A 23787-nucleotide genomic window follows, 5' to 3' on the forward strand; every position below is an offset into this window, starting at 1 on the left:
ATGAAGCTCTGGGATGAAGCTCTGGGATGAAGCTCTGAACTCCAGCTGTAATCTAGTGAAACACATCGCCGGCACTTCGACGCCATTTTGCCGAAGTGTTTACGCCACCTCAGAAAAGCGCTCCTCTGACTCGGCTCCTATCAGCCACTTTTACTTTCGCGTCGCCGATGAAGAGGCAGCCAAATATTACTCCTGCAATTACACGGGCACCAGTTGAAACTAATTAGAAGCCATTAAGTGGAAATTTCATTACGGTTAATGAAGAAATCAATGTTATCATGATATGCTAATGACGCCTCAGCCAGTCGAGATAAACCCATCTATTCACTCAACCCTGGAGCAGCCTGGCAATTACACACAGCTTCCTGCCCTCTCTCACCTCACCACTTCTGTCCTAATCTGCGCAGCTCTTTGTTGTTTATTGTATGTGGGGGGAAATAATGCCCCGCTCTCCCTCTACAGCTTTTAATAAACCATCTACATGCGAAAATGCCTGCCTCCTGATTTACATGCACATGAGGACAGACTAATAAGGCTGTGAGGAGGATTTAGTGCAGTCATTCGTGTAGATGGGTGGGATGTGTGGATGGGGGGGCTGGGGGGGGGTATCAAAGACTGGAAGATCTGATGGTCTGCAGATTAAAAGGCAAACCAGCTGTTGCAAAAAATTTGTTATTTTGTTTGCTGAATATTTTGGGATTGTGACAAAGCACTGCAGCCGAGTCTTTTCGTTAGGCCGGCTGTTATTTCCGATGGGCCCAGCTCTTGAATCGCTGAATCTGAAGCAGCTCAGTTGATCTCCTTCATTACATAACCGTCGCAGCCTCTGTTGAGAAGACCAGGTCGGTTGCTGTTTTCTATAGAACATGGATGTAGACGTTTGCCTGAGAAACGGCCACCGAAAAACAGGGCGCAGCAATGCATACCAATCAAGGCCTGGCTTATTTTGAGACGCTTGATGGCCATTTTTCTTTCTGAGCAGGGGAAGAACTTTCACTGCTGAGGAAGGTCACCACAAGGTAATGAGCTCGAGATGGGCTGTGGTAGGGACACCGCCGCTGCATTAGCCCAACCCCTTACGCAGATTGCCGGAGCTTGATCTTCTCATGTCTGGCAATCTAAATGAAAGATCACTGGGGCCCTCTAAGCCATTTATCTGCATTTGCCATGTAGGCCTATTAGGAGTGATGAATTGTTTTTAATGCTGTATTTAGTACTTTCACACTCTGATCACACCACAGAGACACCGAGTGCAGAACACGGCTGGGGATAGATTCCACTTCAAGGAGACCTCAATCTTGGTTTGAGAAGGCATTTCTCAAGCTGAGCTACTTAAAAAAAGAAATAAATTAAAAAATGAAAAACTGGCATTTAGGGGTGTCATGAGGCTCTAAACGGCTTTTTAAAATGCTCAAGTAATAAGGGCCTAAAACCTGGCATGACGCGCCGCTGTGGTGCTGAGACACTGCAGACAGAGGCCTTGTCCAACAACAGCGCGAGAACAGCAAACATCTTGTGCTGAGTCGGTGGAAAAAAAAAAAAAAAAAAAAAAAAAACACTCAAAGAGCGAAGAGTGCCCCCCCTCCTGAACACCCCCCGCCCCACCTTGTGTGCTGCCAAGGGTGTGATGACCCCCTGAAGCAGAGTGAGTTTGCTAGCTCCAGTTTTCTCATGGCGCTCCCACAATGGCGTGTTTGGAAGCTGCCTGCCGGCATTGCTTAATTAGGCGAGGAGTTGATTAATTTGCACTAATTGACAGCTAATTAAAGGCCTGAGGGCACATCGGATTGACGTTCGTCAGGGCACCGAGGCCCACCGAGGTCAGGGCAGCAGGTTGTTTGGGGCAACGCCGGGAATTCTGTTTTTTCCCCCCTTCCAGGAGACGACCCCTCCACGGGGGAATGATCCCCTTCTTAAGGAGGATGTCTGGACGAGACCCTGTTGATGGTCAGCCACTAGCGCCCGGGGGCCATTATGTGAATGTCAAGACACTTGGCACGGTGTCAGGCTGCTGACTGGTCGATTCACGCTGCTCACTGCATAGTGCTAGTGTGACAGTCAGTTAGATAATCAAACTCAACAAGTGTGACCATCACAGTCAACAAGTGCAAGTGGCTAATGCAAACAGGTCTTGCCATGTAATTCACCAGCAGCAACTGTAGTGACCAGCTATGTTATATAATTATGTGATGAGTGATGGCTGTAATCCCTTAAAAGCAACTTAACAGCTAAGAGAAACGAGGGAAATATATGAAAATATACAAACGCAGCCAGCAACCCAGCCTCAGGCCATTCAAGGAAACAGCCCTGGGCTTTTCCGAGCATTCTCCGAGATGGAGCAGGAAAACAACCCTAACTAGAAAAAATGATTAGCGATATCTTTTTGCATGGGGTGCCTTCAACTGCAACCGAAAACCACAGCTGGAAAGAATAAACAGAACCAACATGTTCTCAACTGCTCATGTTTACACGGCCCAAGACCAGGAAGACTGAAATAGCAGCACTGGGGAGTTGGTGGCAGCAGCCTCCACAATCCGTGTGAATGGGAAAGACAATTAGGGGCTTATTAGGGAGGGGAGAGGTGTACCTCTTCAAGCTGGAGGGAGCAAGAGCGAACGCACCCCAACCGTGGCCGAAGCCTCTCCGACATCTCCAGCCGAGAACAGTCCTGGCCATTGTCTCACCTAATTACGCTCGCCAGAGCGTTCTTTGTTTCCCGTTCAGCATGCCTGTCTGATTCCCTTTTCCCCCGGACCACTCGCTCCAATGTCCCTGGAAGTGTGCTAATTAGAGAAGAAATGGCCCTAGTAATTATGTCAACTCTCGTTAACGGGGATGACAATGAGCAATATTATTTTTATGCAATGTTTTGTGTTGGGGGGCCTCAAAACTTCCAATTCCCATTAAAAAGGAGAAATGGCCTTGCACTGGCATGGAAGCACACTCATGTCAAAGCCTCTTACGTGTCCAGACTTAAAGAGGGATGCTAATGAGTCCAGTCTATGGAGTGGTGCAGGCATGAAGTTATTGCCCTAATTAAAAAGTTTGGACGGTGCCGCATAAACTGCCCTTGTTTTCCGTGAGCTACTTTTAGGATGCCCCACTGGATGTCCAATGGGAACCAAACTCTTACTTCTTGCTGCCGTTTGAATGTGGCCGACTTAAATGCCAATTGGCTTGATTAAAACAAGCTACATTAGTAATTAAAAAAAAGTCGTTTGTACAAACACTTGAAAAAGCTCAAGTTTTATTTAACAGAGAGTGTTGAACTGAAAATAATGCTGGGAGGGGGGGTAAAGTTAAAATTAGTTTAAATAAATACTGAATAAACATTAATTAAAAAGCTTTTCATTAAGCAAAGTTACTCTACTTTTACCCACTGCAAAAAAAAAAAAAAAGTTACACATTATGTACATAGAGCTAGAATCACTATGGCTAACTCAAGCTAGCTAAAGAGTTAAGAGACTGATCATGTAGCTGTCATTCTTCAGACACAACACGTACAACAGTCCCTCAGTCTCTATTTTTTGGGTCTCTCCAAGATGTTGAGGAATTTCCCTCTCGTCATTTCTCTGGCTGTGGAAAAGAGAAAGAGAGAAAAAGAGATGTGAGCATGTTAAAAAATAGGGCACGTCAGTGTAACACAATGCCAGCTTTCATGAACAGCATTTGACCTGAAAAAGACGTGTGAAGAGCATATGCAATGGTTTCCTTGTCGACAGCTTGAAGTAATTTGTGGGCTCACATTAAAGGGGCGCACACCCAGCATAAAAAAAAGAAGAAAAAAAAAGATCCCTAGAGCCGGCGGTTCCTGATGGAGATATCAATGATGCGTAAGCTGAGGCCCAGACAGGACTCATCCAGGTGCTTTGTTCCGTGTAATGGCACAATCAAAGGCTGTGCAGAACCACTGTACTTGAGTAATCTCTACTTTTAGACTCAACAGTATCAAAGGCGTTGACTGCAGTCTTGACAGACAGGTGTTCTTAGCGTTGCGATTTCGAAGCTAGAATCGCTAGTTAAACATACAAGACATATATAATAAATAATAATAATAATTGAACAACTGAAGCATCCAAGAGCACATCGGCATCCATAATTCTTAAATGGGAAACATTTGGAACAACCCCACCAAACTAAGTAATTGTACAAGAAGGGTCTTGGTTAGAGAGGTGACCAAAAAAATGGTCACTCTGGTTGAGCTCCAAAGTCCTGTGTGCAGATGGGAGAACACCATCGCTGCAGCACTCTGTCAATCTTGGCTTTATGGCCAAGACAGAGGCCCCTACACAATTCTCTGGTCTGACGAAACTAAGGTTGAACTTTTTGGCCTCAATTCTAAGCGTCATGTCTGGAGGAAACCAGGCACTGTTCATCACCTGCCCAATGTCATCCCTACAGTGAAGCATGGTGGTGGCAGCATCGCACTGTGGGGGTGGGACAGGAAAACTGGTCAGGGTTGAGGAAAAGCTGAATAGAGCGAAGTACATTTTCCTAAAGAAGACCTGACCCAGAGCACTCTGGACCTCAGACTGGGCAATGACCTAAGACATAAGGGGAAACTCTGTGAATGTCCTTAAGTGGCCCAGCCAGAGCCCTCACTCAAACCCAGTCGAACGTCTCTGGAGAGACCTGAAAATGGCTGGCTACCAACACAGACTGTCAGGAAATCCCCAAATCTAGGTGTGCAAACCTTGTGGCATCATATCCAAGAAGGCTGGAGGCCGTAATCACTGCCAAATGAGTAAAGGGTCTGAATACTTATGTCAATGCAAAATTTTACCTTTTCCTTTTCATTAAATTGAAAATTTCATGAAATTATTGGGGTATTGTAAACTTCAACAAAGTGAGTCAGTCACTACAGGAAAAGAATATAGTTACAGTACCTATTTCTAACTATACTCAAAGTGTGATTTAGCAGAGTGAGCTATTCGTGGTGGGTGATCTGGCAAAATATGAGACATTTAACATTTTCACGCTACATAATTGTGAGGTTTAATTTAATGCTGTCTTTTTAATGAATGAAACTTGCAGTTGTTTAGTTATTCTTTACAAACTGACAATACTCACAATATACTCTAACATAATCTATGATGATCATATGACAGATCAGAGGTATATTACAGCTCTTGAAGCAACACACAATAGACAGACTTTTTTTGGGAAAGCGGCAACTGCAGTAAAAGGGTTAGCCAGCAAAAGTCGGCCTGTGGCTACTGGAACAGTGTGGTGGATTGTAATTTAGATGAGCTGCCCTGTATGGAATAATAATGCAGTGACTTGGCGGCAGTAGCTTCACCTTGAGGTGTCCATCATTGGGTTAAACATGATGGTAATTGGATTCAGACTGATTAACTTTGCTTGGTGCTGTCTCTTCAAATAACACAAAACAAAATAATCAGAGAAGCGAGCGCGGTGAGGCAGGGACTCTAGGCGGGAATGAAACCATCAAAATAAAGGGGACTAAAAGGAATTAAGTTGACCTGCAATTACTGCTAAAGAGGAAAAGGCTATGTTTATATCAGTGAAATGTGGCCAGTGAGACTGTGGCGCTGCCATGGGTGCGGAAATATCTGGGACTCTGTGAGACTAATGTGGTTAATACAAGCTGATGTGTGAAACTCAATCACTGTGAAAAGTCAATGCATAATAAGCAGTGTACCACGTAGCCAAATTAGATGACACAAAAGCAACACCAGTCATACCTTAGGCAGTGAACTCTAAGGACAAACAGTCCATGATGTCCAAGAGACAATTCTTTCTAGCATTGCTCTGGTTCTTTAAAACATGTTGAACTATTTCGCAAAGCAGGTAAAATGTAGTATATTTCAAGTATTTTAGTCTGAACATATCACAACCATTGTTAGCCACTCAGAACATAACGGCTCCCTAGCAGCAATACATGCTCAATATATTTGAATATATAAGAATGTTGCCCAATGAACACAACGCTAAAGTAAATAAATGCACACTGCTGCCTTACATAGACTCTTGGGGTTTAAACGTTACAACTGTAATAAACAAATATAAATAAGGAAGCTTTGAAACATTATATATTATTTACACTTATATATATATTTTTTTTCAGATTGTTTAATCATACATAATCCTGAGATATTATGTAATTAATAGCTGCTTTCGTGGTTGCACAGGATAGACCTTAAATATTGGTCCGAACCCAAACAAAACCTGAGAACTTGGTCTAACTCTAGACAAAGTCTAGTCCGACCCGGCTCAAGCCACAGTGCCATGTTTTGAGTCCAGTCACGATCTGAGCCAAACAGACCCAAACCAGCCGGTCAACCAAAAGTACCAACTGCACAAGTGATAACAGTGAAAATATTATTAGATCACAGACATCTATAGAAAATAAATAAATAAAGAAAGAAAAATAAATACTTTAAATCCCACTTTAATAAATTTTGTCATCAAGAAGTGCTTTCAAATAACATCTAAACATCTTTTAGTCTGGATTAACTTTCCATAAAGCCCCTTTCTCACGTTTAGCCTTGTTCTGTTATTATATATATTTTTATGTAATAATCCTTCATTTGTAACAACTTTCTCACGTCTTGTGTTTTAATGTGTTATCTTCATGCTATAAGCTGGGTTCAAATACGTTTTCTATGTTCCATGTTTGAATGGACACATCCAGCCTGTATTTGTGTAACAGAAGTTATCAGGTGATTACTGTCAACTACACAGTGGTCATAAAGTGAATGGTGCTTGTTCATTTCAATATACAGTGAGTCACTAAATGCATGTGAGTCACTTGTGGGATTTACAGAAATACTGATAAATCAATGAGACCACAATAGTAGTCAACATTATCAGTAGGGTCCTTGCTGACAGCATGTTAAAACTGCACAAGTGCAAATCTAATATACATTAAATCTAATATGTATTTGTCCTTGGTTACTTTGGTAACAAGGTTAAAAATACAAGGGTGTTAAGTTTACTTTTAGTTTTACTTTATGGTAGCTTTTAACTAACAGTAGCTCATACAATTAATGCAAAACCAACTAGTCTGACCTGGTCTACATGTCTCACCCGGTCTACATGTCTCACCTAGTTTATTATTAGGCACACCTGTGTTGGTGAGAAGTTCTCATACAATCATAACTGGATTTGTTGGAAACCACTGAAAATTAGTATGTGCCTGTATTATGTTGAGAACTGGAAGATGCTGAAACACTACAGTCTACAGACTACTGAGGGGCTGCCAACAAAAAAAGAACCCCCTACTCCAAAATTGACGGCTTCAAGCTTGAATAAGAACAACTCCAAGAACACTGTACCTATTGTTAAGCATGAAGGTGGTAGCATCATGCTCTGAGGCTATACGTTGCACAAAGTGGAATGGCATAAAGAAAAAATAGGACTACTTCAGAGTTCTTCAGCATAGCCTCAAACCATTAGCTCAATGGCTGAAACTTGGGAATGGCTGAAATATGGTGTCCCAAAAGGATAATTACCCCAAACAGAAATCAAATGTGGTTGTAGAATGAATAAAGTGGGCGAATATTACGCTTTTAGAATGGTCTTCCCAAAGTCTAACCTCAACCCTATTGAATAATAATGTAGGCTGTGCTTTAAAGTTGATTATGTGCCAGAAAACCAATTTAATTGAACCAATTCTGCCAAGCATAGAGGTCCAAACATCCAGAATTCTACCAGAAGTTTGTTAATGGCTACCCAAATTGTCTGGTCAAGAGGCAACTGGCTCTCTATATATAGTTTTGACACTGTGTTGATGTCAGAACCCCCTCAAAAAAAAAAATCTGTATTATTAGTATTAGTATTATATTATATTATATATATTATATATGTTGTGCAATCATTCAGTCCCAGAAAAAGAACAGGTCGAATAAACCCCCTAAAGCCCAATATTACTGTGCCACTTATGTCCATAATGAGTGTGTATAGATGTCTGACCACACCTGTTAATATGCTTTCAACAAGGAATCTAAAGCATATTCATAAAACAATCTGAACAGTTCATCACTGTTCTCACATACGAGAAAGACTAATAGAGCAATTTCTATCGTAGGGCAATTTCATAATCAATAGAGATTAGGCACTTCAGCACTTTCCATAAGTCAGCTTGTATCCTAATCCCCATTTTGTGCCCATGATAGTCCTGCTAACAGCTCGTTAAATGGGCCAGTGGTTTCTGGAGGGGTCTACAAATAGGGAAAGCCACCCCCATCATAGCTGAACTAACAATCTCTTCCCTAGCTCTTTAGTACCCTTCCAATCTCTCGCTCATTTTCTGTCCAAAACAATACGGGAGCCTGTCTGGCTCAGCTTTCTCCCCCGAGACCTCGCCACCAGAGAGCACCCCTCTGATCCACTCATTAATTAGATTTTCATTTATCCTCCCGCCCCGTCAGAGCAGAAGGGAAATGATTTGCATTGAGTGGGTTAGATTAAAAGAGGGGGGATGAAGAAGGTCCTGCAAGCTAGCCTCAGTCTTTCCTTTGGCACACGCCCATACAAAACCACGTACACACGTGCGCAGGACAAGCGAGATCAATACTGATTAGCAGGAGTTAGAGATTTGTTTAGTTGATTAGAAAGGTCAATTACTAATTCTGTACTTAGTTAATCAGCAACCTGTCCCCTTTGACGTCCACAGCAAATGACGGATTGTGGACTCTAGAGCTCATATTTCCTCCCTGATGATGTAATGTTCAAATGGTACTCATAGTACTCGCACCATCTCTGCAGACTAAGTACACTTAAAAGAATAAATCACAGCTGAATGGTTTAACCATATGCAAACAACTTCACTTGAATTATGGAGGGAGAACATAAAAAGAATCATTCTAGCAAGCAACACCAATGTGCCGAACAATGAACGTTGGTGGTTACACCATCAGAAGAAGCTGCACAGCGAATCACAGTGAATCAGACCATTTCTAGCATTAAGCAAATGTTCAAAGTGCTATCATAGCAATGAATAAGGGTTCTGTTTACAAAATGTAGAATCCAGTTTAAGACAGTGAGCATATTTTTTTAAACAGACAATAAGAGACATGCCTAAAAAAGCCTTACATTAATAGCTAAATGGATTAATCCATAAATGGATCCATTTTTAGTATTCTACAATTTATATACACACTCTGAGCAGCCATAACATTAACATGCCACCTGCCTAATATTGTTTCTGCCACAATAGACTTGACCATTCGAGGCATGGACTCAAGACGTTGGCAGCAGATCTTTTAAGTCCTGCGAGTTGTGAGGTAGGTCCTCCATGGATCGCATCAATGAGTCTTAGGTGCCCAAAACCAATGTACTTTCTTGGAACATGTTTGGTAGGTAGCGACCACTGCATACCAGAAAAAACCCACAAGACCTGCCTGATGTTTGGAGATGCCCTGACCCAGTCGTCTAGCCATCACAGTTTTGCTCTTGTCAACGTGGATCAGATTCTTATGCTTGCTCATTTTTCCTGCTTTTAACACATCACCTTTAGAAACTGACTGTTCACCAGCTACCCAATATATGCACCTTGACAGATTTCACTGTAAGAGAATGAAGAGAATCAATGTTTTTGCCCATCAAAAAATGGACACAAGCTCAGAATGTTAAACAGTGTCCCAATCGGTCAGGTCCAAGCTGACGCAGTAGCCAAAAGCTAACATGCTAGTCATGACACAATGACACAATACAGTTCAATACAACACACTGCAACACTATTTAATACTGCATCCCTTGAAATTACAGAGGGGAGGATAAAGTACAATGGCATCACAAACAGGATGTATGGCAGCACCACGCATATTCTAAACTGAGTGGTCCGTCATGGATTCCCGTCTTCGGTTGTACAGGATCTGTATGATCGAAGATGGCTCCTTTTTAACAGCGAGGAGCAAACAAGTGCCTGGACTCCCAGCTCCTAGACATTACTGTCCAAATTCACTTTCATTAAACAGTCAAACACACTAATCGTGCCCCTGTTGCGCATCCGAAACTGCCACTTGGCTATTAGAGGGCGTAATCTTTATTTAATAGATTTAACATCCATATTCACTGCCTGAATCTCAAGAGACCTGGGAGGAACACTGAGGACACACATGGACAGACACACACACACACACACACACACACACACACACACACACACACACACACACACACACACACACACACGCTTGTCCCCCCCCGCCTTGGAACACATACACCTGACGCTCATGTTTGTGTTCAAAATTCAATTACCCACTTATTGATACTTCACAGGGATATTTAAGATGCAGACATGGAGAGTGATTTCCCAAGGGACTCACTGCTTCCTCTTAATGTCCCAGCCGAGAGCTCTCCTCTGCTCACCCCTCCCCATCTCCTCTCCACACCACGAATCATTACAGACGTACACAGGCACGCGTCCACGCTCGCTCACACACACACACGCACACACACACACACACTCTCTGTCTCTCTCTCTCTCTCTCTCTCTCTCTCTCATCCCCACCCCTGCCACAGCCTATCCCTGTTCAAGAGGTGTCCTTATTAATAGGCAATCAGTCAAAATTCATTCATTAAAAACCTTAAAAGGTTTCACACAGACACTGTGATTAGCTGGGAAAGAAAATCCAATGAATTCCTAATGTATTTATGGAAATGAGGTGTCATTTCCGATCTGTTGATGGAGGCGGCGGGGAGGACGGTGGAGGGAGAGTGAGCTGGATGCGTTCCCTCAACCTCCTGCTGAGCCAGATCAGCTGCAGCCAAGATCAGCTGTGCAGAGTGTGTGTGTTTATATTCTAGACTTACGATTTGAAGCCAACAATGACGAACATTTGGCTTTAGGATATCTAAAAAACGCTAATTTGACTATAGAAAGGAGTCTAGGCCGTAGAGAGGTTCCGCGCTATTGTTTTGACTGTGTTGAAATCTGGAGGATGACATATTGCACTTTTCTGGTAATGTGAAAATCAAAACGTGAATTTTGCGAAAACGGTCAGTCTGCTCTTGTTGAAGCTAATGACAGAACTGGGCATGAGGGGGAAACGAAATGCTCGGCAACCCGAAGCTGATCCTTTACAATTCTTGATAACTGTCCATGCTGGGAAAGACAATTGCTAAGCAGCAGAACTAGAACTGATGAGCCTAATTTACGTTTCAACACTTGGTCATATAATATTAAACAATTTACAGCTTTGATATAAATTAATATAGTGCAATAATACTTCAGGTTTAAAACAAGGACAGACCGTATTAATGACTATGTTTACAAGCGCACTAACAGTAAAATATTAGTTGTAGAATTATTATCTTAAACTGCGTTCATGTACATGAGAAAGAGAAGCTGCTCGTGTTACTATTTTATTAGTGTTAATGTTAGATATTTAAATAAAAGGCTAAAAAAATACCACAGATGTTTTTGAAAGGCAGGAAACAGTTTGTTATGAAGGGGGCGGTTACAGGTATATAGCATTATTTTTCCACAGCTCTTGTAAACATATTGATTCTCTTTAGTTTCTCAGACAAACTAAAAACAGGCATTGGGTATAGATGTAAACAGAGTTGGTAATGTAACGCATTGAAATTTATGTGACTACTAATAGCGCCCCCTGTGGAGAATCTTCAGCCCGCTACATGCAAGTGAGTGAGTTGCTTCGCTTCTGAAACGTAATGATACACAAAGGCCTGAGCACTGATATTTTATTGTTTAATTTTTAATGTTTAAGCCCACTTTTACGAGATTCACAAAACGCACTTCTGTCTTTAAGGTGAAACCAAGGTTTCCATCAGTGGATTAAAAAAAAAAAAACTAAAGAAAACAAAAAAAAACGCAAAACAATTGCAATGAAAAACGTAAGACTGTGATGTGAAATTACTAAAATTATTCAAATTAAACAAGAATACAAGTGGAGATTATTCTACAAGTACTATAAGTACTTTAAGTCATCTACATACAGAACATAATGACTTTCCTATTTAACGTCACAGCTATATTTTCTATGATTTTTATTTCTACTGGCTTCTCCGCCGTCTCTTCTAATTCTTGTTTATTCTCTATACACTCTGCTCTTTTAATGATGGATTTAAAATAAAAACACCACTGGTCAATGTCAGAAACTTGGTGAAAGCAGGGTAAATAAAGACATTTTTTCTGAGCTGCTTAGTGTTTATCTTAAGACATCTTTTGTGAAGGTTTTTGAGAATGTTGACTTTACAGATGTGTTCTGCTTCAATAAAAAGTCAAATGAATCTGTAAACTGCATCAAATAAAAACAGGAAGCTAAGCTGTAGAGCAACAATTAGCAGATCACCACAAAGTCGTATCGATTCCCACACCTAATTTACATGTAATGCTTTACTTCCTTTTACACTGATTGATCAAGAATTGCTCAAACAATTGTACAGGACATTAATACGCCATTAGGCTAAATCATCTCATTGGATCTGTGGTTGTTTTTCCATAGACTATGAGGGCAGTGTAATAGCTAATAATCTCTAATACATGAAATACTGCCCCAAATCCTCTGGCTATCAACACACCACGACCAGGCCAGGCCAGAGCATGTGTAGAATGAAGGGGAAGGAAGGAAGGAGGACACATAGAGGGGAGTCGGGTAGAGGAGAGCTTTCACCCAGCACAGCCTGTCATCTGACAGCACTTCATAACCGCTGGCCCCTGCGGTCGCGTGTCTCTGATGGATTGATGGAAGCCCATTACTACGATGGGGTAGCGTCCGCGCAATCATATTCAGCGCCACAGTGCGCTTAATAGAGCTGAGATTGATCTGGGGGAGGGGGCAGTGAACGCTGGGGCCATTAGTGTTGGACAGGTGTGACCTTCAGGCTCCCTCCAGGTAGGAGAGCAGCTCCAAGAAGGTGCTTTTAGAGTCCGTCCAGGTCCCTCTTCCAGAATTCAGGCGTATTCTATTCTGTGTCAGTGTTTCCTGCTTACTCAAACCTGTTTGAAGGGGCTTGTTATTTGTTTATTTATTTAGTTCAGTATCTTCTTTTCTGCACCCTTCTTTTCTTTATTCATCACATATTTTCAGTATCAACCATTTACGGATGTGAAGGCTCTACTCTTGACTTCAATAATCAATGTACTAAGTGCTCTATCCATTACATCCGTCTAAGAACTTTATAATTTACTTGGACAAGTTGGGAAGACAATCTAATCTCTAAACGATTCATTAATGGTGATAAAAAGGCAATGGTTTAGAACCTATTTTGCTCTGTAAAACACAAAAATCTATAACAAATATGTTTTACCAACCAATGTTCAAATTTCACTAATAAAATATATATTATATATTTATATAAAAAGTAAAAAATAAAATTAATAAGACGACCCACGGTGTAAACGACTCCCCAACCCTCATCCCACAAGCATTTGTCAAGGGGAAACAAACGTGTTACATCACCCCCCCGGCCTGCAACAGCAGGCATTAGTAGTATCATCAGCTTTGCCTGAGGCCTGCCTGTCCCAGAGGAGCACTCTCCATTCAATTACCTTCAATAACAGCACTTATCAGTGTAGTGACTGGCCCTGTGGGAGGAGAGGGTGCTGATGACCACGCGCAGCAGCGTCCGACAGCAGCATTCATCATGGCCTGGAGCAGATGGGGACTGGTGGGGGGGCGGAGGGCCGTGCACGCGTCAGGTCCTCAGAGAGCACGGCCTGCTCGGCGTCACTCGGCCCGGAGAGGAGGGGTGTGCGCCCCTGGGGAGACAGGTCTGGCACACGCCTCGCTACCAAGCTTACAAATAAACACGGGCACATACTTGCACGCGGAAGCAGGCAAGGCAAGAGCTGATTTCCGCAGATGTTGTGTCTCCCTTACTATAGACACTAAATGGACAACAGTGTGGCCTAAAGCCATGGGGTGGGGGTGTTGGTGATATGGGATGCTGCTGGTGCCCTTGGTGATTTTTTCTCGTGGTCTTTTCACAGATTTGTTTAGTTATACTGTAACTGCTGTGATAGCTACTGTGATGGAGCTGGACTGTGTGATGTCATGCTATGTCACAGGCGTCACAAAGCCTATAGCCCACTGGTGGGACGAAAGTGTCATTATAAACTTCTATTATCAAAGCATAGCCTCATCAGTTTGTACAAAAGTCTGTGAAATTACTAAATAACATGCCTTAGTGTATAATACGCCTTGGAGTGTTAAGGGGTTAAACAGCTCTCAATAGCATTTAATACTCTGACGTTTAATATAAGACAAACGGAGCTCAAACTTATACAAGAAAAAAAACGTATACAAGAACATTTTTCTAGAAAACATATGGAGTACAAGTCATTTGACCTAGTGTTGCAAGGTCATATACCCATACTCCTTTCAGTGTATGAGTGGAAGCGAGAGAGCCTAGATACAGACTGAAAACTGTATAAAGTCCACCCAAGCCAAATACATATGACTGTAAAAAATAACTTACACCGAAATGGCAATTTTGGCCATGTAAAGATTGTAAAAAGTATTTTCTATTTTACAGTAGAGGTGTAAGAAAATGTTGCTGTATCAAAGTATCACAATATTCAGTTTTGCAATACTGTATCGCTTCTCAAAAAACAGTAACGATTTTTTACAAATAGACAGTGGTTCATTTTGTGTTGTCCTCTGTCTTCAGATCCCACTGTTCTGACGGCATAAAAAGTAAACTTTTCTTTTACTCAGATTTTATGTACAGCATATGATGGTGTGTTTTTTATATTATGCACTATATTGTCTTGCTTACAGAATTACGATACATCGAATCGCAACCCCTGTATTATACTTATTATGTTGCCATGTTCTTGCTAATACACAACCCTGTTTCACTGCAATATCTCACTGTTTTTGAATGAATACTGAAGCATGCATACCACATAAAAGAAAGTCACCGGTTTGGCAACCCAAGTGACCCAACCCAGTGCAAGTTACTGTATCTGTCTACAGCCACATGCTGTCACAGTCCACCTCTAAGATTACTCAACAAAGCAACACAGTTTGAGGAAAGTAATAATTCCTGAAGTGGATGATACAAATTGCTGGGATATAAGCTTCCCTTTTCACTTAGCTGCATAAGCCACGGCATCTCTGCAAATTATCAGTACCATTTTAGTTGTCTCTCTTTTAAATATCTTCAGTTATACCCAACTTTCAAAGACTTTAATGCAGAAGAGACATGATCATTTGAGTCAGCTTGTGTGTCCTCCAGCCAAACCCTTCAGGGGTGAGTTTTCACTGCTTGATTACGTTATCCCTATTAACAGGCTCTGGACTTTAACGGGCGTTGTGCCTAAGGCACAGTAAATTGTTACACCCCCACCCCGCACACACTCGTCATCCCCCAACACTACCCTTCGCCAGCTCATTTTAAACGCGCTGAAGAGTGAAAGAAACATGATGAAAAAGTAGCTGAGATTTACAAGGCTTCCCCTGCCAGAATGGAAAAGGAGGAAAATTAAAACCCGCCACGTTAAAGGACGATGGCACTAGACGTCCCAGGGAAACAAATAATAATTCTGTGCTTCCACCCCAAAAGGTGAACACTAAGGCCACAGAGATTACGCTATTTACTACATTTTCTCATGTAGCATCAAATGTAAAGTTATTCAAAGGTGAAGCAATTCGATTTTTAGATATGAAAGAGGAGAGGAGAGCCCACTACAGCAATTTACAGGACAAATCTGATTTTGTGCTGCTTTGCTACCAGTTACAGCATTTTTAAGGAACTTTAAGTACTCCATAATTATTGTATAATATGTAAAATATATAAAAGCAGAACATTTTCATACTCATAAAGCTGAGCTTTCTTCTCACAGTGGGTTTTTGTTTTTTTCCAGAACTGAAGACAGGCAAGCTTGATTTTCTACTCTCTCAAAGCTTTAAGTGTTATTTATCTGATGGGGCCGTTTTGTTGCATCAGGTCTTGCAAGGTTCCTAGGAGGTTCAGCTTTCTAGAAAATCCTGTCCATGTACAATCCAGTTGCAGACTGAAGAGTCAAAGGAATAGATCTGGTTTGCTCAGAAATATCCACTTACAATGACTTGTATATGAAAAGGTCGGACCTGTGTAGCGCACTGTCCATCATTAACAGTACCAAAAGATACAGAATAATTATAACATTAGTTTAAAATGATACTTCCCCTTGATACTGCAAGAATTTATTAAATTCTTGTATTTTGAGCTAAGTAGAGGTGGTATTTTAGTGTGGGAATTGTTTTCTTGGGCTTATTAATAGCAATCATTGTTCAGAATATTACAGCCTGTTTGAGTTTTGTTGCTGACCATGTGCATCCCTTCATGGTCACCATTTACCCATCTTCTAATGGCAACTTCTAGCATGATAATGGACCATGTCACAAAGCAAGTCGTCTCCAACTGGTCATGAACATGACAATACGTTTATTGTTCTTCAGTTTTGTTCCCAGTCCTGAATCTAGTTGGATGTGGTTTGCAACATGAGAGATCCTTGAGGATCTGCCGGAATTGTGGGACACACAATCATGTCAATATGCACCAGAATCTTAAATGAATGCTTCTAAAATCTTGTGGAATCCAACCCACGAAGAACCAAAGAGTAAACGGAGGATCTATAGTATAGGCGGACTTGTACTAAAACCTACCAGTATAGCTTTGTGCATCTCAGAAATGCTACACAACTGGAAACACAGGCCACTCTGCTCATTTAATACAAGCTCATAATGTAGGTCATGCTTATATTGGTCTGTGCAGCTTTTAAGAAAACCCTTGATACCTGATGTCCCCTAAAGCCTACCAAGTCATCCCAAAATAGTACCTTTTAAACTTACTCAAATACCTATTTCTATACATATTCAAAAAACATAAATCTTTAAGGCTTGAGCAAATGCCCAGCTGAGGTATGATCATTTTATTAACATTGTGAGCCCTAAATTACATAAGCCGTGACAAATTATGTTTGGCATAATCCCCAGCTGAATAAGCCTACTTTAATCATGGTCTTCTGGTGGAATTTTACAAATCAGCACTGAACTCACACGGTGGCCTTCCACTCTGTGCTCACTCACCACGTCATCAGTGAGCTCTCAACACTACTGTGTGAGGCATCCGTCATCTTAAAGTTTAGTCTGACTATGGGTTCAAGTTAAAAGCTATTAAACATGAAATGTTTTTTGCTTGTTACTAGATATGCAATCACTCATGCACATAAAACACACTGACGGTATTTTAGCATTCGTGCCACAAGCTAAACGAAATTATGTTGTGCCATGAAAGAAAGAACTATCTGCAGCCTCTCTCCCAGCTAGCCAGGAGCTTTATTTTTTATGTATTTTTTTTAGCTGAACCAATAAACCCATATCATGTGCAATCCTTCCAACACTAGGATGGTGAGGACAAGAACATGCCTCCTCTGATACCTATGAAGTCAGTCACCACCTCTTTTTGAACTGCTGCCAATGCGCTCAGAGGAAAACACTGGATCCCAAGCTCTGCCACATCAGCCCACAGACACCTGTGCCGGCCAGCTTTACAACAGGAGTGAGGAGAGGACCGGGCGCCAACTACCCACCCAGACAGAGAATGGCCAATTGTGCACTCTAGGTCTCTGGCTGCTGATGGCGAAGGTGTGACGCATGTGTGTTTTAACTTAAAACTAAGACAAAAACAAATAAATAAATGACCATTGTTACCAATAGAGACATACGTTTGCATAATCTACAGCATATTCTTATTAAGGGATTTTATTTGTTAATTATGAAATAAATATCTTGCCATTATAAGAAATTTATATATATATATATATATATATATATATATATATATATATATATATATATAGTTATGCAACAAAAAACCTACATTGAACACAAGAAAGTATCTAGCTGTCATTTTAAAAACATACTTTAATGACAATGGGATACTTTCTCATTAATTACAAGATGTTCTACATCATAATCATGACGTGTTGTTTTTGAAATGCTTTCTCGTAAATACAAGATCATTTATTACAATTAGTTAACTACCGGATGTCCCATGTTGTCCCATGCATTTACTTTTTTAAAAACACCCCAGCTAGCCCTGGTAGAAAATATATCAAATTAAAAGAAAGTTTATGATTAATAATTCCTCATGTAAATGTGTTCCTTGTGCATTTTTGTAAGCTTCCATCTGTGTCATCCTGTTACTGTAATACACTACCAACAGACTTGAAGAATCTCAGACAACTAATGGGCTTCTGACAGATCATTGAAGAAGCAGCCATACAAACACACACTGTTGTCTAACACTGGCCAGCGTGAAAACGGAAGTTAAAAGACAAATGCAAAAGAGCCGTTTTCTTAAAAATGGTCAGGGTTGAATTAGGTGAAATGGATGTTTATGATTAAAAATAAATAAATAAAAATAATATATATATATATATATATATATATATATATATATATATATATATATATATATATATAAAACTCTTAGAAATCTCCCAAAGCACCACTGGCCTTACAAAACCTATTGGAAATGACTCAATCCACCACCGTACAACAATACTACAGACATGCTGCTGTTGGGGAAACTCGCCTATGAAAGCTTCCTGGAGAATTACTATACCACAGAAAGAGAAAGCTCAGCTGAACCATGAGGCCATCTGTCACTTCTTTCTAACAGCCAACCCACTGAAAAGCTTGCTTTGATGTAACTGGATAGCAAATGTCTGCTCATCTACGTCCAGAAATCTGGACAAAGTATGAACAAAGCTTCATGACTGAGATCTAATCAAACACTCACCTTTACACTGAGGCATTAGAACAGCATGGTGTCAATTCTAACTACTGATACCTAGAACTAGAAAGAGTAGTCCACATTAGCATGCACCTCTAGTGGACTCTCAAACATTCATAGTATTTATAGTATACAAAACTACACAGGAGTGGGAATCTATAGGCATCAAGATCCAACCAGAGTTTGTTTTTAAGATGTCAAGATAGTAATATTAAATCATTCTTAATGGCTCTAGATTTCAGTTTCTATAGCTTACTGACAAAACAAGTAGAGTAGATGCTCCAGCTCATTCAGAATTAAAGCCTGCAGCCACACTGCCCCTTTGTGGACTGTACACGACTGGACACCTCTGTTCGATTCACCACTAATAACTAAAAAAACGATAGCAGGGCAATAAGACAATAGTGTTACGCATTACATCACAGCAAGCTTTTCTGAGCATATCATGATTATTATTAGCACCTCTAGAACACCGACCAACTGCATGTTTCAGTACAAAGAGCATAATTAGCCCTGTTCATTTAACGCAGTGTGTGTGTATGTGTGTGTAACGTTGAATACAGTTAATTCCTATTGAGTTTTAATAGTATTTTCTTTTGTGGCACTGCTCCGATTTTTTTGTTTTATGCTCATTTTAACTTTTTTCTCCTATGTACCTCCCATGTTAGAAACATATAATGTAATGTCACATTATCTTTTGATGCTACATTTGTCGCATCACACAACATTTCTAGAAATACATAACATATGTGAATTAATGAATAAATAAATAAAACTACAAAGAACATTACATAGCATAACCTGTTACCAAAAGAAAACTAAATTAATGTGTAGTGCAACAATATCAGCACATTAAACACGTTTTAATTTTTTTCTCAATATCAAATTGTCTCTAAAATGTAAAATTATGTTTCCTGTGGAAAAGCTCTTACTTGCTTACTTTGACCAGCAGGGTCCCACCTTTTGCATAAAAACAGTACCCAGCAGTCAGATATGTCTGCCACTGTTAAAATTCCAATCCTAACATTCATTTGTTAGAACTCCAAAATCCTAACAAATGATATAAAATAGATTTTAAGCATTGATGCAGAATCTTTTGAGAGCGAACTGCTATGCATCAAAGAGTTGATTATATTTCCCTATCTCCAGACACTGCTATCTACTACAACAGTGCTGGATTAGTTGCTTTTTGAACCCCACTCAGTTCCCCTCTGTGGCCATCAGTCCCTGCTCTTATGCTGTGTAAGCTTTGTTCATTTAGTATAATATTAAGTACCCCTCCTTATCTTCTGAAAAACTGGAGCACTTAATAGTTTCTCTAATGCGCCCAGGCTGGATTAAGACTGCATGTAGCAAAGCTGTCACACTGGATTTCAGAGTCACAGGCCAGTTGGTCAGTCCAGCCCTAATGCATAAGAATAACCTACTGTAGAGGTATGAACATGGAGTTTTGAAATAGAGACATTTGACACATGACAAAAATCTGTAGCAAATAAAACAACAACAAACAAACCATGACCCATTTCATGTGCAATATCCAGAACCACATCCTCCAATCACAGAACCACAGGAGAAGGAGAAGGCTTGCACAGTCAGACACAGAAAAGCTGACAAGCACAGAAGCCTGTAAACATCTGAATTTTCATCCAATTGTTTAATGTTGCAGAAATGTTTGCTATTTGAGATTCAGGGTAGATGACATATATTTACATTGGCATCTAGAACCTTTATGTGTACTAGTGACATCAATTCATCACTTCCCACTGCAACCAGTGACCTAACCTGCTGAATTACCTCTAGAACTTACAAACCTGTAAGCTGAGAACAGCAGTGTAGATTATGGCTTTTGTGCAGAAGGATTTTGACATAGCTTAATATTATTCATACTTGAGAATTATTCATTCCTTGTAACTGAGAGTTAGATGCTTTTTCTTAGATTAGGAGCGCCATCTAGAGGAGAAAACAGACACTGACCGATAGGCTCTTAGGGTGCAGCATAATGTGATAACTGCTGCTGTTCTCTTTGTTTGAACCTTTGACATAGTACTTACACTCTTCCAGGCCTAGCTGATACGCCAAGTTCTGTAGTCCTTTAACTTTTTCCATTAGGTTAGCTGTGGTCAGACTTCCTAGTTCTGTGACAGAAAAACATATGCAGCAGTTTAGTTAAAAAATTAAAACGTAAGGCCTTCAAGCTAACAAAACATGGACAAAGGCAGAACACTTATAAGCTTATGCATACGCATCCATGCTATTGTAAAAACTCACCTTTCAACATTTCAATGTCTTCTGACTCCAATTCCGCCATCCACTTGGGTGGAGAATTTGTGATTGGCTACAGGAACAAAGCAAAAAAAAAAAATAATAATAACCGTCTTCTACTTACTTCACAAATTAAAAACTAACAGGCAATATATGGTGAAAATACTTACGTTTTTAAAGGAGGCTGCAAATTCTGACACCCCTGGCACTGTTTTTAAATATTAAAGAAGAGAATGTGATTAGTGCACATCAGCGATTTCTACAGAACAGAAACAAATTTCATCTCAGCTGATCTAATATACGTAACAACTCAACCTCAGATTGAATTTAGCATTTAGAAAAGCTAATATCCATGAACTTACATTGCTCTGGCCATAGGTCAGGTGACGCTCTGTCCAGCTTTTCATAGCTCAGCAAAGAGGACTCAAAGTCCTCACCTACGGAAGAAAAAAGATGGAAATCTTCAAATGGTGCAATTCCATAGTGTTATCATCACAAATACCAAAGTAATATTTTGCTGTTCTGCAATGTACATCACAATATTAAAAACAAGAGGAATTTTCACCAGATTTGACCAAAAGTCAACGATCCAACATGTCGCAATAATCAATTGGAGTAAAAATAAATGATATTCAGTAGATATAATAAGCTTCTGATAGATATGTCACAGAAAATGAGAACACTGCAGATTTGTATCAAGTAGCATAAAGCTGTAGCATGGCGCGTTTTATTTCATTTGTCTCATGTGACCATTGCGCATGCACACATTGAGACTGTGATGCTGGAACGATATACGTTGCAGCCCTGTAATGAAATATAAAGTGTTATATACAGTATTATGTTATGCTTCTGAACACATTATTAAAGCAGATAAAAAGTGTCTCAGGAAAAATCCGTAAAAATCCACAATAATCCATATTTGGTCGTGATTTATTTATTTCTCTGTTGGCTTTTTGTTTGATTGGATCCCAAAAGACAAAAGCAGCGGCTACTCCTCATGAGTTACATTTATTTTTAGTTTGTGGATTCTGGATCAGAAGGTGGCTTATGCAAAAATGAAAAGATGTAGATCTGTACCCGTGTAGATGTGGTTGTTTATTTAGTCTAGTCTCATCTTTCTTAGACGTATTACGTTAGATCTTGAAAACACCAGTTTAACTACAGATGGCTGACAAAATAAAGGAAAAAGCAGCACAAAGCATCCTAGCAAGGTGTTGGGCCATAACAAGCTGCCCCTTATTATGGTCTCTGGTAGTGAACCTCAGAGATGAAGACTGTTCCTGCAAAAAAAGGACCTTCAGATGAGGGTGGTGGGGAGCGTTGTCTTACTATGTCAGTCTGAAATCTCCCATAGATGTCTAGGTGTGAGAATCTCATCAGAGTCCGAATCCCTCAATATTGATTTGCAGTGACCAATTCCTTTAAGGGCACAAGTGAATCCAAACCATGTGCAGAAACCCCTCAGCAGCCCTTACTATAACACCCCTCCGTGTGCAGTTGTGAATGGACTGTTCACATCCTCAGCCACCCAAAGAACAGCTGCTCTTCTGCTGCACTAAAGCACAAGACCATCATGGTCCTAGAACACAACACCTCTCTCCGGCCACAACCTCCAACCCTGTTTACTGATCTCTTCCCCTTAAACGTACATACAGATGCCACTTTAGTCACGATTCCTGCAGAAACACTGGTCAGATGAGCAGTCTTAGTGACTGAAGCTGCCGCCCAGTAATGAAGCTAGATATCTAGATCTTTCCATCTTGAGCCAAAATCGAGGTGAACAGGCTCCACAAGTCAATGCGGGGGGGCTTTAGACCCCTATAGCCCACGACTAACATAAAGCATGGTGCTGATAGAGTCCTATTATACTGGCAATTCTTCTCTTTTGCGAGTAGACAAGCAATAGCCAGGTGCAACGTGGCTGAATGCATTCATTAGAAGAGAAGGGATGTCCACAAACATTTGGACGAGTAGTGTAGATGTTAGCAGTGGCTAAGTTCACCCACCAGCCTATTAAATAGTAAAATAAATAACAATAACTATTAAAAATGTCCAGAGGTGCACGGTATGCTTGACTAACCAACAAAACACTTAAAAGAGAATCCCTCGCCCTCTGCACGTTTGGACTAAAGTTTCAGAGCGTCGTGTCTCTAAAAACAGCTTTTTTTAAATATATTTAGATATTAAAAAGCACGAAAACACTCGAAAATGCTCTACACACACTCTCATCCTAAAATAGAGGCAAGAAAAGAGGCAGGAGACAGAGCAGTTAAAGCTGCCGTGTCGAGACTGTGAGCTGTTGGCCGGAGTCAGTCACAGTGGCTGAGTGTAAACAGTCTGTTAGCAGGAGCTACCAGCTCGGGTTTAAACCTAACGGTCACATCACTGTGGCGGTCAGGCCGCCGTGCACCGGACAGCATACACACACGCGTAGGATTTCCCACAGCGAACTCCCCACATTACATCCACACAATAACGACGGACAAACTTGTTACCGGAGAGGAATTAAATTTTACCTCCATTCGGAGACGCCATCTTGACAACCACACACGTGATCTCGTACAGCCAATCGGACGTGAGATGTGGGCCGACTGACGCGACTCGTCCCGCCTTCGCTACAGGCTGCTGGGAAATGAAGTCCACAGTACAGCAGATTTTCGAGCCAGGAAAGACCAGCGTGTGAACCGGTTGCAACTCCCAAATCCAACCATTCTCTTTTATTTAAATGCGAATTGCTTTTATTTAAAAGCAGTCAAATCTTCTTACACCGGCATCCATTTAAAAGTTAAGAGGGGTTTTGTCCTGCTT

General features: G+C 40.7%; 1 protein-coding gene across 1 annotated transcript; it reads right to left on the bottom strand.

The window, feature by feature from the left end:
- Nucleotides 1-3268: 3268 nt before the first annotated feature.
- lin52 (lin-52 DREAM MuvB core complex component) lies at nucleotides 3269-23554 on the bottom strand. The gene is made up of 6 exons (XM_072690474.1): nucleotides 23496-23554; nucleotides 21342-21416; nucleotides 21150-21187; nucleotides 20986-21052; nucleotides 20769-20852; nucleotides 3269-3576 (listed from the first exon to the last, which is right to left on the bottom strand). Exons 1-6 carry the CDS (start codon nucleotides 23512-23514, stop codon nucleotides 3521-3523), a joined length of 339 nt encoding a protein of 112 aa, XP_072546575.1. The 5' UTR covers nucleotides 23515-23554; the 3' UTR covers nucleotides 3269-3520.
- Between the last annotated feature and the right edge of the window lie 233 nt (nucleotides 23555-23787).

Source organism: Salminus brasiliensis, chromosome 10, assembly GCF_030463535.1.
Source record: "Salminus brasiliensis chromosome 10, fSalBra1.hap2, whole genome shotgun sequence".
NCBI lineage: Eukaryota > Metazoa > Chordata > Actinopteri > Characiformes > Bryconidae > Salminus > Salminus brasiliensis.